The sequence below is a fragment of the Microplitis demolitor genome, chromosome 9, assembly GCF_026212275.2.
Source record: "Microplitis demolitor isolate Queensland-Clemson2020A chromosome 9, iyMicDemo2.1a, whole genome shotgun sequence".
In the NCBI taxonomy this organism is placed as follows: domain Eukaryota; kingdom Metazoa; phylum Arthropoda; class Insecta; order Hymenoptera; family Braconidae; genus Microplitis; species Microplitis demolitor.
In genome coordinates this window covers 18,889,719-18,907,067 of record NC_068553.1, presented here as the reverse complement: position 1 = coordinate 18,907,067, position 17,349 = coordinate 18,889,719, and the positions used below count along the sequence as shown (strand labels likewise).

The window sequence follows — 17,349 nt, the reverse complement described above, 5'->3', positions numbered from 1 at the left end:
ACAATAATTTTTAGTTTTTATTTTTTTTTTTTTATCACATCTATTACAATATTATTTTTACATTCAGGTATGAAAAGTTACGTAAAAAAATACATGATAAAAATAAATGGAAAAAAAAATTTATCATTACAAATAATGAATTATTAAAAATATAAATAAATATCATGTATTTTTCATTTATTTCCGGTATTTACAATGTACAGTTTAATTATTCAGCAATTAGTTCATTGATTAATAAATTTATTAATTAATTATTATAGAAAATACCAAGTTTTTTATTTTTTTATCAATTTTTTAATCTGCGACAAAATGGCTGTCAGAAAAACAAAATGGCGGATGGAAAATGTTTTTATTGACCTCTAGAGTAATTCTCAGACCCCCCCCCTTTTTTTTTTAAATATTTTATTTTGCCAAAATATAGATTTTAAAAAAATTATTTACTTCGGGTATTTTCGGGTTTTACCCCCACCTTGCGCAGTTCAAAATTATCCGGTAGTGGGGGAGACTTTTAGTTGATTCCCTCTCTGGGCGAAGTTGACGCGACAATAAATAAATTTCAGTAAAATCTTCATGCCAACATTCTGAGACTGCCCTTAAGTTAATTAATAAATTTATGAATTTTAATGAATACATTAATTTATGATAGCTTAGAGTAACTAGGAGGCGAAAATTTCTTTCTTAAAAATTTCAAAATATAAAGAGGCAAACAAGACACCAGAGTAATAACCAGTACTTTCCACAGAAAATCTGTCGTTGTTATAAAGTCCGAGTCGAAGTCTTTGAGAATAAACAGAGAAAGTAAATAAAGCGCAAGTGACAAAAATTCAGCCAGCACCATAATGTGGTGCCATGTACGTATCGTAAGTGCGACCATTATCAACTCGGTTAGTACCAACGCTGAGAAACTTATCGCGACAATATGAATGAACTCATCCTCAAACATAATTAACGCGCCGTACATAATGATGCCTCCCTGATAAATGCTAATTAGTACCCACATAAAAAAGGTTTTGTAGGACAAACTCCTGCCTTTGCTCAACTCTTTGTACAGCTCGGGGAATCTCAACGCCACGTCGCGAGACACGTCTTTGTCCAGGACAAGGGAAAACACCGGGAACATGGTGAATACAGTCGCGTAACCCACCATCAGAAATCCCTGATAGAGGGCGACAGAAGACAGATAAAATACCGCTGAGAAAACCGCTTGCATGGTTGATATGATGAGCCCGCGGTGGATGACGAATTGACTGAGCGCAGCTGAGCGTTTGTAGCTGCGTCGCCCGTGGACTATAAGCAGGTTCGAGAGATGGCTGAACTGGGAAATGGAGAAGTCAGCAGCCAGCGAAGCTTGACGGCCTTCGAGCCCCTCGATCCCGATTCCTGCATCAGCAGCTTGGATCATCGAAACATCATTGCCTCCGTCTCCAACGGCGGCTGTTCTCTTTCCCGTGTGACTCTTTATCAGAGTCACGACTTCGGCTTTTTGAGTCGGGGAGCAGCGACAGCAGACAACTGCCGGTGATCCGCACGCGAGTTCCATAAATTCTTGCTGGTAATATTGTAGGCATACTTCTAGGGAATCTCCGCTGATCACCAGAGCGCAGTCTTGTTTTTTACGGAATGTATTCAGCTCTAGATGAGCATCAGTACGTGTGACAACGGGTTTAAATACATGTAGGCTTTGGGTCCGCGATACAAGTCTTGAAGATTTAGCAATAGAGGTTGCGGTTTCTAATTTGTCACCTGTCAGCATCCATATTTTAATCCCAGCATTTCTCAGGAGCTCTAGAGTTGGTCTTACGCGGTCTTGCAGACGATCTTCGACTCCAGTAACGCAGATCAGTTCCATTTCACGCTCCAAAGACTCAATCACAGCAGCGACGCGCGACGGGCGATCATTTGTCGCACACCTGGCGGCATTGTATCGGATCTCGAAGTCTTGATACTGTTCCTCAGTGAGATGTTTCTTGGCAATCACCAGGGTACGGAAACCTTCACGCGCCATATTCCCGCACTCCTCATCCAGCCAATCATTGTACTGAACTATTCCCGACATGACGACATCTGCGCCTTTTAGATAAAACGTTATCTCATTGGTAGCCTCGTCCTTGACGATAATTCCCATGCGTTTCGTCTCAGAAGTAAATGGAAATACTTGCAAAATAGTGTAAGATAAAATCTGGCCATTGTTAATTGCTTTGAGTTGCATGGTAGTGCGGTCGCGTTTAAATAACGCGAGTCCTACGTCCTCAGTCCATTTAACCAAAGCCACTTCATCTGGGCTGGATGCCTGGTAATTGCGCTTCTGTTCTGGGTAATAATGTTGGTCTGATTCCGTCTGGCTCTGTATTGACCCCGTCTCAGTTGTCTCTGTTTCAACGCTAACGCTGTCCAGCTGTTTGCTATTAACATTATTAACGTTGTTCATGTTGTCATAAACCGGCGTTACGTTGTGACATAACGCGAGGGCGTGAATAGCTTCGTAGATACGCGTGCTTTCACTTCTCCGTACCTTGCCGCGATTCAAAGTAGTTTTTGTCGGTGAATTTTCCCCACCAACTGGATAATAATTTTTTAAGACACTCGTTATTTCGTCAAAGGTTTCTTGGCCGTAGGATGCGGTGCCCAGATGAAGTTTTTTGAAGACCATTTTGTTTTGAGTAAGTGTTCCAGTTTTGTCACTAAGTAGGTAAGAAATACGTCCTAGTTCTTCGGGGATTGTCGTGGTCCGGACTACAGTTCCTGCTATTTCTTTGTCCCTTTGGATGCAACCGGCGTAGAAAAATTTACCCATGTCGAGGTTTATACGCAAGCTGATGGGGATGATGTAGGAAAAGAGAAGAACGAAACGGAACATGTAGATGTACCAGTGACCGTTGAATCCTTTCAGACACATCATCACCAAGGAGAGACCTATCACTGCACAGAAGAGGACTTTGGTGAGTTGGTTTATCTCTTTATCTAGCAGACCAACTTTAGACCGTGGCGCCGAATGATTCATCAGCGATCGCGTCTCGTGGCCGGTGTAGACGACGATACCTAGGGCTGATCCGGATGCCACTGCGGTGTTGGCCCACAGAGTGTTGTCGACACCCAGACTTTCTTCGCTATTGACTTCGTCCTCGCGCGTGAAAGTGCCGATGAACCCGTGGATGTCTTTCTGCGGTTTCTCAACATACAGACTGGCCTTTATCTCAAACAACTGGCTGTCGTGATCCAGTTTCTGCGTCAGTGGCACCGCGAGTCGTAACTTCCAATCCGTCTCTCCGTCCAACTGATCCGTCTGGACGAAACACGCACCGGATTTCTCAGTCGTTCGAAGCAGGACCAGGTCCGCGGGAACCCTCTGGCCTTTCTCGACAATTATCATGTCCCCGACTTTTAGTTTTGAGCTGGGTATCAATTCTGGTTGATCTGTACCTCGGATAAGACGCTTGTATTTCTGTCCGTTTACTTCTTTGTCCCGTTTGTACCGACGATAATCATCGACGGCTTCTCGGCATGTTGTTACTGATAGTACGAAGCAAAGTGGTCCCCAGTAGGTGTACAAATGACCTATTTTCATATCTGATATAAATTGTGAGCTGGCCATTATAAGAAAGTAGAGGTTCAGAAAAAATTTAAATTGTTGGTATAGTACCTGGTGATAAATATATGTTTAATTATAACTGTCATTCATTTTTTATCACAATTAAATAAAAACGCGTCTGGTTTAAAATCTTCATAAAAAATTTAAATCTCTGGTAAAAAACAAATTTTTAAACTAGACGCTCAAATTATTTATTTACAAACTTACCAATGGTAAAAAAGTAATAATATTATATTTTTGATTCCTAATGACGTTTGTAGGAAATTTTTCCGTCACTGGCATGCCGATTACTATCGTCCTCGACTGATATTCTTTTTCACGGCAGCATCTTCTCCACATCCAGGTACAGCACCTGAATTAATAAATTAATTTAATTTAATTAAAAACAACAATTAAAAAAACACAATAACAATAGCTGTCAAAAAAAGTAAACTGTAGCTGTCATATTTTGACATGAGTAAATAATAAATTTTAAAAATGATTCACCTGCTCCATGATCCAGTATTACGTGGTTTTGTTATCAGAGGAATGTCTTCCTTGGACATTCTTATTACATTACTTTGATTTTCCATTTTTTATTTATATTTTTACTCTAATACTTTCTTTTATTACATTACTAATTATTATTACTATGAAACCCAATTTAAAAAAAAAAAAAAAACTAATTAAAAATTAAAAATGTCACAATTGATGACAAAAATAACACAGAGTAATTGTGATATTGAATTAGTAATTTATTGACAACTGACGTAAATTAACAAATAAATTTATATATAATATATGCGACATTTTCTATACATTATATATATATAAACATATTTGTTCTGTGAAAATAACATGCGTCATCTCAGTCGCTATCGATTGTACGAACAAACGATACTTTATAAATCGATACTTACATATTTATTATTTTTAAAATATGTATATATATTTTTTAATTAATTAATTAACATAATTAATAATCAAAGAAAGTAATGAGTAAGTAAAATTAATTTACTGAGGAATTTTAAAAATTGAATTTGACAGGGCGGGAAATTTGAAATTGGAAATTAAAAATGTAAATAAATAAATGGGAAAATGACTTACCCGCAGAAAAAACACTTAAGAAAATGTGTGCAGGCATTGAGACGACGGTTTCGTTTTAAAATTGGACGAAAATTTTCATCAGAAGGTTGAATTAAATAATCAGTCTCCTCGTCCATATCAAAGTTACGATCCTCTGTTGTCATTCGTAATGGCATCTCTTCTAACCTCATACTGCCAAAACAATTGAATTTTTAAATACCATCGAAATGCCTTATCAGCTTTGATTTTTTTTTTTTAATTAGAACACAGGTCGTTAATTATTATTTATTAATTATTAATTTTTTAAATTAAACTGCCATCACTTTTCACTTGGAAGACAAAAAATTTATTGGGAACTCAAATTTATTTTATTTTATTTATTAATGTCTTAATTAATTAGGAAATTGATTAGTTTTAATTACAAGTTACTTTTTGGTGGAAGATTACTGATAATTTACTGATAAAAATAATACTAAGTACTACGGGGGCCGCCATATTTGTTTTATATTTTTAAATTACGCCATTTTGTCAGCGCATGCGCGCTAATTGTTTAATATTATAAATATTTTTAAAAATTCAATTTTATTTTTTTATTTTCACATACAATTTACCCCAGCCTCTGATATTTAAATTTATTAAAAAAAGTTAATTGTTAATCAATTCATGTGAATTTAAATTTTAATTCAAATTTATTTTAAAATTATCACTGAGTTCATTGAAATTTATTGAACTGTCAGGAATTAATTTTCCAAACAATTGTTTACATATAAATTTATCATTATCACTCATAAATGTTACTGTCAATTTAAATCTATTGCACTGAGTTATTTTATTGAGAACATCTATGACAGCTGAATTTTTTCCCGGTAAATTATTTAAACAAACGATTAAAAATTCAATGAGAATTTCCACTGGCAGTTCAATTTTGAATATTTCCGGTAAATCATTTCTGAAAATAATTCTATATTATTGATTTATTAATTTTTAATTAAATTAATTATTACCTTTTACTGTACAACAAATTAAACTTATCAGTTTCATTTAATTGGCGCCATTGGCAATAAAATTCTTTGCCACTTTTAGACAATTTATCACAATTGGAATTTTCAATTTTATCTGATGGCGACTTATTAACATTTTTAATGACTAAAGAGGACTTTCTGTCAGAAAGATTCCAAGGAATTTTTATTTTTTCCATTTTGTCTTTTGGTCCCAATGGTTTTAAATGGGCGCCATTAACCTAAAATTTATTTATAAAGCAATTTAATAAATTAATATATTAATTATTATATTTCATAAGGTTTTATATAAAATATATAATAAATATAAGCACTATTTGTCTAAAGTCTTCATAAGTGGGTACACTTTGTTCAATGGCTCTTATCTTTGCTTTGTTTCGTAGTTGGTATAATGAATCTTCTTTTAATGCTTCTTCAAGTTCTTCTTCGAGACCTTCGTAATTAATTTTATTTTTCAAAATACTCATTTTATATTTTAATTCAAAAATTAAACCACCAAATTATTCTTTGTAATATAAATATTTAATCGATTTATTTCTTGTTGCCATGACAACCCCTGATTAAAAACGGATTAAATTTGATAGGAAAAATTTGATTTAATTAATAATTTTCTATTGACTTCATTATTTTCCGATTTAAATTTTAGTAAATCGGAAAACTCTCGTGTCGATTGATTCCGATATAAATTTGAATTGTGACTTTGATGGACCATATTCCCCACCGTCCATCTTAACTACATCTAAGATCTTATTTTTAAATATTAGAGTAAATTCTAAGCCTAGATCACTTTTGCCACAAGTAAAATAATGAATTTAATGGAAAAAAATAAAATTTTATCGTAAAATTTTGTTTATTTTATCTATTTAATTAATACAATAAAATGTTTATTAAATAGACATAATTCTTAATGGTAAAAAATGTAGAGACAGTTTTAAAAATAAATAACGAATATAATTTCCAGTTGGTTACTTTTAAAAACTAAACGATGATTTGTTAGTTTCTTTCAATATCTTTATACTTTACACTTTTGGTTATTAATATCTCGTATATCTGAGAAAGGCAAGAGCTATTGGACTTAAAATAACAAAATTTTAGTCTTCGCCGAAAAACTAAAGCTTGTTTACGAAGGTCTGATCCAACGTACAAATTTTGTTATTATTTTATTTAAGTATAATAGAATTTTATAAATAAATTCACGAAAGTGATTTATCTTTTTCAATCCGGGCCATACGCTTCTTGTATAACCGATCGTGTGTACGTTTCATTTCTAATATTTCCTTCATTTCCTCTTTATCATCTTCCTGAAAAAAAAAAAAAAAAAAAGATAATTTATCGTTCAAGATAAAAACTTTAAATTAAAAAAAAATAATTACGGATTGATGTAATCGAAGAACCAAAGCTCGTCGCCCGTCAGACATTGGCTGAGAATAATCCATAAGTTTTTTCAATCTCTCAGCAGGACTGACCCCTCGTTCAACCACGAGAACAATTCTCGCCCACTAGAAAAATAAATTACTATTAATTACTAATTTTTAAATTTAATCTCCATTAAATTCCCGAAATCTTACTATTCAGTGTCCCGTTTTGCCCCTTTGTCGTATTTTTATAAAATTATAATTAAAATATGGGGAAATTTATTTAAAGTCGCGTATTGAGAACAAATGCAAGTTAACTTTATAAAAAAAAAATCCGCGACTTTTCATCACGAGCTAACAATAACAATATCACAAAATGCACTTAGAGAATTGAGTCATCATCGTCATCATCATCAACATCAACCTTATAAAATTACCGTGTCCATCAAGTGAATTTAGTTTAGCGAATATTTTAGCGTGCCAACATGTGATAAGTTTTTTAAAATCTGTCCTACATTACATTACTGAAGTTTACGTAAACAGAGTTCTACTTTCACACAATGAACATAAAGAAAAAAGTTTACTGTTATTACAATGGAAAGTTATATTTTTATCGGCAAGCAGTAGATATTTATATTTAATCATGAACTTGCAGTATAAATATATAGTTATTTATAAATTTTAAAACGGCGGTTGTTTTTTTGTCAATTACCTGTCGCTGCCACTCGTTGCGGGTCTCGGCTATTTTTTGATACGTATTTCCCATCATAGCGATCAACATATTTACTAATAATATTGCCACGATCGCCATGTAGACTACGAAGAGACACTGAAATTTATTTATTTTTTTTAAATAAAAAATCATTGATATATTTTATATTTTTTTACCTTCGCTTCGAGTTCATAAGCAGTGCGCTCAAATGTACCGTAATAATCACCGAAATTTGATAAACTTATTAAAAACATTGCCATTATACTCTCCATTGGTGAGGGCATCGGATTACTTACGGTGTCATCTACACCCTCGGGTGTTTGTGGATCATCGAATGATAAATATATTATATAATAAGCTGTAATTATTTATTTTTAATTAATTGCCAGTAAAGTGACCTCTAGAAATTTTTTTATCTGGTCCATTTTACCCCATACAAATATTTTTTTTTTACAAAATTATTTTTAAATTAATAGTGGGGTAAAATGACCACTAGGAATTTTTTATCTAGATATGGCGGTAAATAAATAAAGTATTTAAAAAATAAATAGTTTGTTTAGTAAATTGCGCACATGGTAATTTTTTTTGCATGACATTACATAGAAGCTGATTCGTATTGACAGCACGGAATTATTACCAATCATTAATTATATATAATTATATATTGATATTTAAATACTTGTGTACTTATGTTGACATTTATTTATGCCGTTAAATAATTGAATGAATTAAAATTTTAAATATTTATGACTATATACATATACATAAATTATTTAAGTGTAAATAAAAAAATGTCAACGCAAAATTAAAAAAAAAAACAAATTAACCAATTATTAATATTAATGACAACAATATACAGCAAATTGCACAATATAGAATAAAATGATAAAGATCATCTGCCACATTCCTTATAATTTGTATATACTTCTAACCTTGGCACAGTAGAAAAAAAATACGTTATATATATATATATATTCCGCAATCGAATATTATAAATCGTATCATACTTTTGCATTATTGTCATTCATATATATACTGATAATAATAATAGCAAACATAAATATAAGGATGTCAATGTTAATCATCTAGACTTAGATCATAATTGTCATGACAATGACTGAGGACTGATCAATAATTACCTCATAAATTATATTACTTAATGACATATATATACGTAGTATACAATGATATCATTTAGATGAGATTCTAGATAAACAAAACACGTGTAAAATTTATTTTCCAAAACCGTTATATTGTATGCTAAGTTCCAGTGAACCTTGATCTTTATGGTTTCTCTACATATTTATTATTCACGGTACTAAATCAATATATATATAGTTTATATTTATATAAGAACCATGATCTAACTCAACACCGCCTTTGGTAGTTTAAAAAGGATTTAACGGTTTGACGTACAATGTCGCGCTAATGTGGAACCTTTTAGTCTTGCTCTCTACTCAACAATTCCACCCTCGGGCACAGTAATAAATATGTTGGTTTAAAATATCTTGACCTAAATATCAAATGATATGCAGTCGGCATCACCGATATTTATAAATATACTAATGCAGGGTTTTATGAGAATTTATGTTGTCTATCGCGGTAATAACCAGCAATTGTACGTAAGAAATAAAGATTTCTATGAATTAGAATATTAAATATGGGGACGGCTGTTTTATAACCGGGATAAATTAATCGGTCAATAGATCAAGTTTAAGAGTGCTCTGGTTTCCCGCTTTATTTTCCGGGTTATTTATATATTACGGCGTGGTATCAGGGTGTAAAAACCTTGAGAAAATCCCATTACGAAGACTAAATAGATTGAGACGAAACGTAACAGGTCACCCATTATCATGCGGTAAATCATTACGACGAATGGCCCGACTGTTTTGAATCCTCGGCAGAAGAAGAGGAAGTATGGAGCTGTTGTCAGCATCACTGCCACGGCGAGAATGTCTTCGACTTTGTCTTCGCATGCGAGACGGAGAAATGGAAATGACAGGAGGATGCAGCAGGAAAAGAGAAACATTACGCGCGATGGTGCGGTCATCTGTAATTTGTTTGAAAATTCTCATTAGAATCAATCGAAGTTTTTAAGGGAAGTAGAATAAAATTTACTTACGAGATTTTCAATAAACATATTGAGACCTAGAAATCGCGCCTCGCGTAAAGCTGCCGCGATATATAAAATAGCGCCGAATTCCATTAAAACTTCAGCAGTTAAACGAATTTTTGCGGTTGAACTTTCTAAGTGCATTAGTCGGCATTCTTCAGTTAAATCTTCCCACCTAAATTTAAATTTTTAAAAAATCGAGCAAGAATTTAAAATTTTTCCGATCAATCCATAAATAAATACCAATTTTCAGTAAAACCCCAGCCAGGTAAAGTTGGCAACAAATCGAGCAACGATTCCGTCACAGCACTTTTGTCATCAAATTCTTTCAATTTGCTTATTTTATTGTCATCCGTATTGTTGTGAAGTGAAAAAAAATCTGTTGGATGTTCTTTTGAAGTATTAAAAGTCCCGCTCAAAAGCGCGCTGGCATTTGAAGACATCTGGGTTAGAAAATTTTCTAATTCTGTAGATGTTAAATTGACGTTTGCAAAGTTAGACGTCAAAGAAGTTGCCAAAACGTCTATTAATTGCGACAATTGAGAAGAGTCTTGAGTAATTGCGTCGGTCGTAACTGATGTGTCAATGTAAGAAATTGTTGACTTGGTGGAATTTTGAGTTGATGATGAAGATGAAGGACCTGGACGCAGTGTGAAACTTATTAATGACAAGACAAAGTAAAAACAGAACAAAAAAAATTGACGGTAAAATCGTGACTTTATGAATGTGTTCCATTTAGCATTTAATAAGTCGACTAATACGCCGTCCATTAGTTCTAAATGCTCGTCTTTGTCGCCAAACACCACGAGATTTAGCGCTGAGTTATTATTTATCGTTCCGGTATTTACGTCTATCGTGTCAACTTGTCCGAGTGGGTATGCTGCACATGTTATACTGCCTATTTGCCAATATATTTCACGTTCTATATTCATTATATGAAAAAACATTTCGATTCTTGCTAATTTTGCTGATAATGTTAGTGGTGTTAATTGCTGATTATTCCGTATTGGCAGAGAAGCGCCTACTTCGTATGCCATATCAAAGGTTGCCTGAAAATTATTTTATTAAGATGTTAAATTATTTATAGATAAGGATTTTATATAATTACCGTGGTAATTTCTTTTTTTTATAATTATTTTTGGGAGTAATTAATTACGTAAGTGGATTTTTATTTTTTGCGAGAGAACTATTGGGTTTGAAAAAAAATTTATAGAAATGTTTTTTGTAGAAGATTGAATTTCCTACAAAATTGGTTCTTATAAATTTTTTGATACAACCAGCGGTTTAAAAGTTATGGGCATTTAAAGATGTATATATATTTAAGATTCAAAAATCCTGCTCCAATTTAATTATAGTTGGTTTTATAGCTATAACTTTTGAAATATTGGTTTTTCAGGAAAACTTCTAAAGACCTTTTTTGTAGAAAATTAAATTTCCTAAAAGATTGGTCCTCATAAACATTTTGATAAAGTCATCGGTTTAAAAGTTATGTGGAATAAAAACTTGAGTTTGATAATAAATAAAACTTACAAGTTTTTGGTAAATAACAAGCATATGAAGCACAGTATTGCCATTAGTGTCTTGTTTGTCAGGATCAGCACCTCTGGCAAGCATCAAACGATAGCACTCTTCTTGACCTAAGCATGCAGCAAAACTCAGCGGATATTCACCCCAGTAGACGTATCTATTAAACGCAATGAGTATAATTCAACCATATACACTGCGCATATTAAACGATAGTTTTACATTAGCAATGCAACTGGTCATGTGGTTAAATAATCATGTAATGCAACACAACACACAACCCACTCTCGGAAAGTGATTCATAACATAAATAATTATTTTTTATATTGCTGATAAATTATTAGTCATACCCATCGTAATTTGTTTCCACAGCAACAGAAACCCATTCATGATCCAGGCTATCAGTTCGCGATGCTTTTTGATCTTCAGGGCACATGAAATTACCGAAACAACGTTCGTGTACATCCGCCCCACTGTCCAACAAATATTTTACCATCGCCGGATCTTCATTTACTATCGCGATGTGTAAAACATTCTCACCTTTAAATTATTGTTTAACATTAAGCTCTGCATACTCTGTTATATTTTATGCGCAATAAAAACTAATTGTTGATATTAATATGAGTAATGTATAATAATAATAACCATAATACTCATCGCTGATGTAAATATCGTTAATAAGCTTTGGATAAAAACGTAATAATCGTTTAGCAAGATCAGCATGAAGCGCCGTTGCATTCAACATACACAAATGTAATATTGTTTCACCAACAGCACCACGTTCACTTAAATTCCAACATACTTCTCTATATTTACTTTTATCTAATTTTAAACAATAAACCCATTAAATTTATCAGTTTTTTAAATACTCTATTGTTTTATAGTCATATTTATTTATACATGTTTTTACGCTATATATATATATTTTTTTTTTAATTTAATTTTCAAAAATATTTTGAAAAACATCTGAAGTCTAAAATTTGACTCAATATTTTTTACAAATGATTTTTATTTTAATTTGCTGCGGGATAATTTAAAATTTTTCAGCTGAAAAATTTTCGCGCCAAAAATTTAAAGATAAAATTAAAATTTTAAAATTTTAAATTCGATCTTATAAATTTGAATTTATAAAATAATATTTTGTTAGTAAAATTACCAATTTTACTGCCATCGACGATACTATCGTCAATTTCTTTAGTTACGTCATAATCTGACGGATTTTCCATAGCTTTCAATACAGGCAACTAAAAATAAATACTTAAGTAATTTTCCATTATATGAAACCAATGAATAAGAAAAATGAATGAATCATATAATTGTAAAATAAAATTAATTACCAATTTATGTCGCGGGCGTTCTTTATTTCTTAATAAAACGAGTTTAGCAATAGGTATCCAAGCACCTTTGCCTTTATTGTAAAGAAAAGGTTCAACTTTAGTTCTTATCGCATGATCTAATTCTGCATATTGTTTAGTTTGTGTTGCTCTTTTCATCATATCAACTAACAAACCTCCACCTGTTAAAAAAAATATTATTTTATAAAGTATTCCCAGAAAGATGTACTTCAATCACCCCCACTACCAGTATTTCTAATCTGCGCATGCGCGAGAAAGGGTGGGAGAACATTTAGTGCACAGAACATCTAGAGTGGGGGTTCAAACTGAAATAATGAGAAGTACGATCGCTTGGTTAGACAATTTTAACCTCCAAAAGCGATTTATATATGAAGTATAAAAATAATTTTTTTTTAAAGCGATCTTATAAGAAAAAAATATTTTTAAAAATTGTACCTATAATTTCTCTAATTTTCTACATGTGCATTTTTTTAATTTCTCTGAAAATCCTGAGATATTCTAGAGGAACCCATACGTTAAAAATGTAAAGAATGTTAGGATTAAATGATTGCGTCACGAGACGGCAAATTATTTGTATGGCTAAAATTAATTCGTGCACTTGTTAATGTTAAGGTACTTGACGGATAAAAATGAGCAGATGAGTCATTTTAATGTGTGTAATACCCACATATACAATATAATTGTACATATACCCGAACAAATATTTGTTATGTAAATAATCCAATTGTCATTTAGAGACCCGCATTTTAAGCTTTTTATTTTAACGTTTTATTAAAACTTGTAAAATTACTGCTAATAAATATTATACTTGATGACGATTACGTAATGTTTTAGTTTTGCCGATTAGATAATTTTTGAAATAATAATAAACTATGCGGTGAATTGTAGGAGTGGTAACTCAGTGCTACAATTCTTGCAAATACTTTTATATATTTATTCAAAATAAATTTTAGTAATCGATCAATTAATTAATTAGCCAGTAATTAGTCACGTGTGTAATAAATCCGCTTACCTTTAAGATCAACTAATTTGTAAAGTAAAATAGACGAGGTGTCGGTTTGTTTTTTTACCCCACTCGTGACATTACTTTCAGTATTTCCCATTATTTGTTTATTTAATTATTCAAATATTTTAATTATTTATTTATTAGTTCAAAATATTTGGTAATTATTAAAGAGCATATTTTAACAAAGTAACTACGCTTCATATCGATCAAACAGTCGTGTTATTTTAAAATATATATTACACAGGATATCCTGTTTTTTATTCAAATATTTATTTTAACCACTGAATTTATGATTATTTTTTTTTTTTATTTATCTCAAAATAATCAGACTAAAAATTCAATATATATTTTTTTTTATAAATTTTAATTATTAAAATAATTTAATTTTGTATTAAAGACTTAGTAAAAATTTTACGTTTGGAATATATATATATATATATATATATATATATATATATATATATATATATATATGTATATAAATTTTATAGTCGCAGTTGCATGTAAAATGTGTAATTAATTTTTTTACGAGAACTTATCGTTGAGTACTAGATAATTTAACGAGTTTTTAAAAACTTTAAAGTAAAAAAAATTTTATGTCGGATTAAGAGATTAAACTGATGGGGTTTTTAAATTTAACAACTCCGTGTGAAACAACGTGTTGTTTTGACGCTAAACGTGTTAACGGCGGCGACTAGACATTTATATATTATTTTACATATATACATATATATACACACATATGTCAATGTCTTGGATCAGTAACATGTGTATTTATTTTTTTTCCACATAAAACAAATCTCTTTATTTTTTCGACTAATTAAATTTATCTCGACTTTTTTTTATTTTAAAAATAAATTCAAAAATTAATTACTTGCGATTTTGATTTTTTTTTTGCGTTAATTTTTTTTTAAACTGAATTTTTACTTTTAATCGAAATATCTCGGTAATTATCAAAGATATTAAAAAATTTATAGAAATCAATTTTATAGGAAATTTAATTCTCTATAAAATTGGTAAGAATAAAAAATTGCGTGGGATTGATATTTTAAAAGTTATGGCGGTTTTATTTGAACGATAATGAGTAGAATAAAAAATGATGGGGTTAATTTATTTTGAATTTAAAATAACTCATGAACTATTGGGTTTGAGTAAAAATTTAAAGAGATCAATTTTGTAGGAAATTTAATTCTCTGTAAAATTGGTAAGAACAAAAAATTTCGTGGGATCAATAATTTAAAAGTTACAGCGGTTTAAAGAGAACGGTAACGAAAGTCAAATAAAAATACGCGGGAAATTTTTTGAAATTTAAGTGAATCATAAATTCGTAATTTTCTAGTAATAAAAACTATTGTAATTAAAAGTAAAATAAAAATAGTATAAAATTTATTAGACATATTTATGTTTTTTTTTTTTTTTTTTAACCAACAAACTCTCATCCAATAAATTTATTAAGCAATTAATTACTTTCACAAGTGGGTCAAGATTATTTTAAATTGTATATGTATAACACCCGAGAATAATTCATCGTTAAATTTAAAATAAAATATATAAAGTTAGTCATGATTATAATTATAATCACAATGATCGCTATCCAGTGACTCGTTACTCGAGACGTGTCCGGCTTTTGATAATCGCTATTTTAAATTTCCGTAAAATTATAGTAATTCTTTATGTGTTTTATTTAATCGGGCGTGAACTCTCTTTCTTCCTCTATTATATACACACTAAAGTTATTCTTTAGAGGTTCGAGTTATTAATACAACTGTTTGTATTCACAATAGTTTAGTGTAGTGTGTGATTCTTTTATAAGTCGCTGGAATGCCGGTTAAGTCTGTCGTAGTTTTAAGACCTACTAAAAAGAATCCTGAAAAAAAAAAATACATGTGTACGTATGTAATAATAACTAACAATAAAATATAAAAACAGGAAATTGAAGTTGTTTTAACATTAAAGAGATTTAAATTTAAAATTTTTATACTACTTTTGTGGTACACATAAAAATCAGGGGTTTATTTTTAATTTAAATTAACTCCGTCACTATGATTATGCAGTTCTGATATACAAGTTAATTTATATTTAAAAAAAAAATTTATATTTTATATTTTTATATGTTGTATTTATACCTGCATGAACATCAGTTAAAAACATCGGTTCAAATTGCCCCTGTATTGGATCCAGTTTCACTCCAAATTGACGCTCCAGTAAATCCGCATTGACTCCGTATCTGTAAATATTTTGCAGAGTAAAAATTTTTACAGTCGATTTTGCAAACGGAAGCTGTCAGTTTAATTTAAAAATAATTAAGTGCAATGATGGATTATTGTAATGCAGTAAGTAAGTAAATGCAAATAAAATTAAACGACAAGTTGTTTATATATTTACACTATAATATGAACGAGGATTTAACTATTAAAAAGCTCATTAAATGTACATTAAATTAGTGGCCTTGTCAGTCACAGTGAATTTTTAAACTCGTCATACCTTTACGCATATTTAGTTTGACTTGTAAAGATGTGTATGTATGCAAACCTTAATGCGACATACTATATCATCTATATCTATAGCTACGAGATCACTGTTTGCATAATTCCGTGACAAATTTAATTGCCGTGTGCTTTGAATGACTGTTAAATTGTACGTGGATTTATTATTAGTTGTATTTGTCATTGTCGTTGATTTCTTTTATTTTGCTATTGTAGAAATTCAATAATGCCATTCAATTGGTTTTTCAGACTGGCATTGGTATTTTAATTATTTTTGGTTTTATCAGAATTTTTTTTCAATTTTTAAGATTTTTTTTGAAATAATTAATAAATATTTTCATTAAGTATAAAAAATTTTTTTTTTTAAGTATTTTCTACTTTACTCCATCTTACAGCGATTTCATTCAATAAAATTTAAATTCATTTTTGTTTACACAATCTTTAAATATACGAGGGATATTTCCATCTTACAGTAATTTTAAAAATTCCATCTCACTTCCATCTTACTGCAATTTAATTCCATTTTACAGCAAGTTCGATTTTAAATATATTCTACTTCCATCTTACCGTAATTAAAAAATTTTTCTCTCATCTTACAGCAATATCTGATATGTATATCACTTCCATCTTACAGCGAGTTAGATTTAAAATATATTCTATTTCTATCTTGCAGTAATTTTAAAAATATTTTTACTTTCATCTTACGGCGATATTTGATATATATGCCACTTCCATCTTACTGCAAATTATTTCCATCTTACAGCAAGTTCGACTTTAAATATATTCTACTCCCATCTTACCACAATTAAAATATTTTTACTCTCATCATACAGCAATATTTGATATGTATTTCACTTCCATCTTACAGCGAAGCTCCTTTAAAATATATTCGACTTCCATCTTATGTCATTTTTTTCCAGTTTCATCTTATAGCGATATTTGTCATATGTTGCACTTTCATCTTACAGCGGTTTACATAACATTCGTTACTGCCATCTTACAGCAATATTTGTCCTATTTATTACTTCCAGCTTACTGCAAGTTTCAACCCTATCTAATACTTCCATCTTACTGCAATTTAAAAAAATTGTGGCCATCTTACAGCGATATGTGACCTGTATGTCA

At 30.7% G+C, this 17,349-nt stretch overlaps 3 protein-coding genes across 8 annotated transcripts; all 3 read right to left on the bottom strand.

Moving 5' to 3' along the window:
- Positions 1-180: 180 nt before the first annotated feature.
- Positions 181-5,141, bottom strand: LOC103578650 (probable phospholipid-transporting ATPase IIB). 2 transcript variants are annotated; one of them, XM_008559794.3, is made up of 3 exons: positions 4,676-5,141; positions 3,797-3,941; positions 181-3,640 (listed from the first exon to the last, which is right to left on the bottom strand). In XM_008559794.3, the coding sequence occupies exons 1-3, from the start codon at positions 4,843-4,845 to the stop codon at positions 638-640; spliced, it is 3,318 nt and encodes a 1,105-aa protein (XP_008558016.1). In that variant the 5' UTR covers positions 4,846-5,141; the 3' UTR covers positions 181-637. The 2 variants fall into 2 exon arrangements, with proteins under 2 accessions (XP_008558016.1, XP_008558017.1); XM_008559795.3 differs by lacking the exon at positions 4,676-5,141 and adding an exon at positions 4,076-4,367.
- Positions 5,142-5,169: 28 nt separating this feature from the next.
- LOC103578659 (coiled-coil domain-containing protein 103) lies at positions 5,170-6,140 on the bottom strand. Its single transcript, XM_053741737.1, has 4 exons — positions 5,988-6,140; positions 5,659-5,894; positions 5,453-5,603; positions 5,170-5,196 (listed from the first exon to the last, which is right to left on the bottom strand). Exons 1-4 carry the CDS (start codon positions 6,138-6,140, stop codon positions 5,170-5,172), a joined length of 567 nt encoding a protein of 188 aa, XP_053597712.1.
- Positions 6,141-6,603: 463 nt separating this feature from the next.
- LOC103578651 (transient receptor potential cation channel subfamily V member 5) lies at positions 6,604-13,879 on the bottom strand. 5 transcript variants are annotated; one of them, XM_008559797.2, is made up of 13 exons: positions 13,745-13,879; positions 12,715-12,893; positions 12,534-12,621; positions 12,023-12,199; positions 11,728-11,917; positions 11,384-11,537; positions 10,097-10,902; positions 9,863-10,028; positions 9,586-9,790; positions 7,917-8,098; positions 7,741-7,857; positions 7,047-7,172; positions 6,604-6,974 (listed from the first exon to the last, which is right to left on the bottom strand). In XM_008559797.2, the coding sequence occupies exons 1-13, from the start codon at positions 13,833-13,835 to the stop codon at positions 6,867-6,869; spliced, it is 2,589 nt and encodes an 862-aa protein (XP_008558019.1). In that variant the 5' UTR covers positions 13,836-13,879; the 3' UTR covers positions 6,604-6,866. The 5 variants fall into 5 exon arrangements, with proteins under 5 accessions (XP_008558019.1, XP_053598013.1, XP_008558018.1 ...); XM_053742038.1 differs by having other exon boundaries at positions 9,529-9,790; positions 11,728-11,890; XM_008559796.2 differs by having other exon boundaries at positions 9,529-9,790; positions 13,745-13,878.
- Between the last annotated feature and the right edge of the window lie 3,470 nt (positions 13,880-17,349).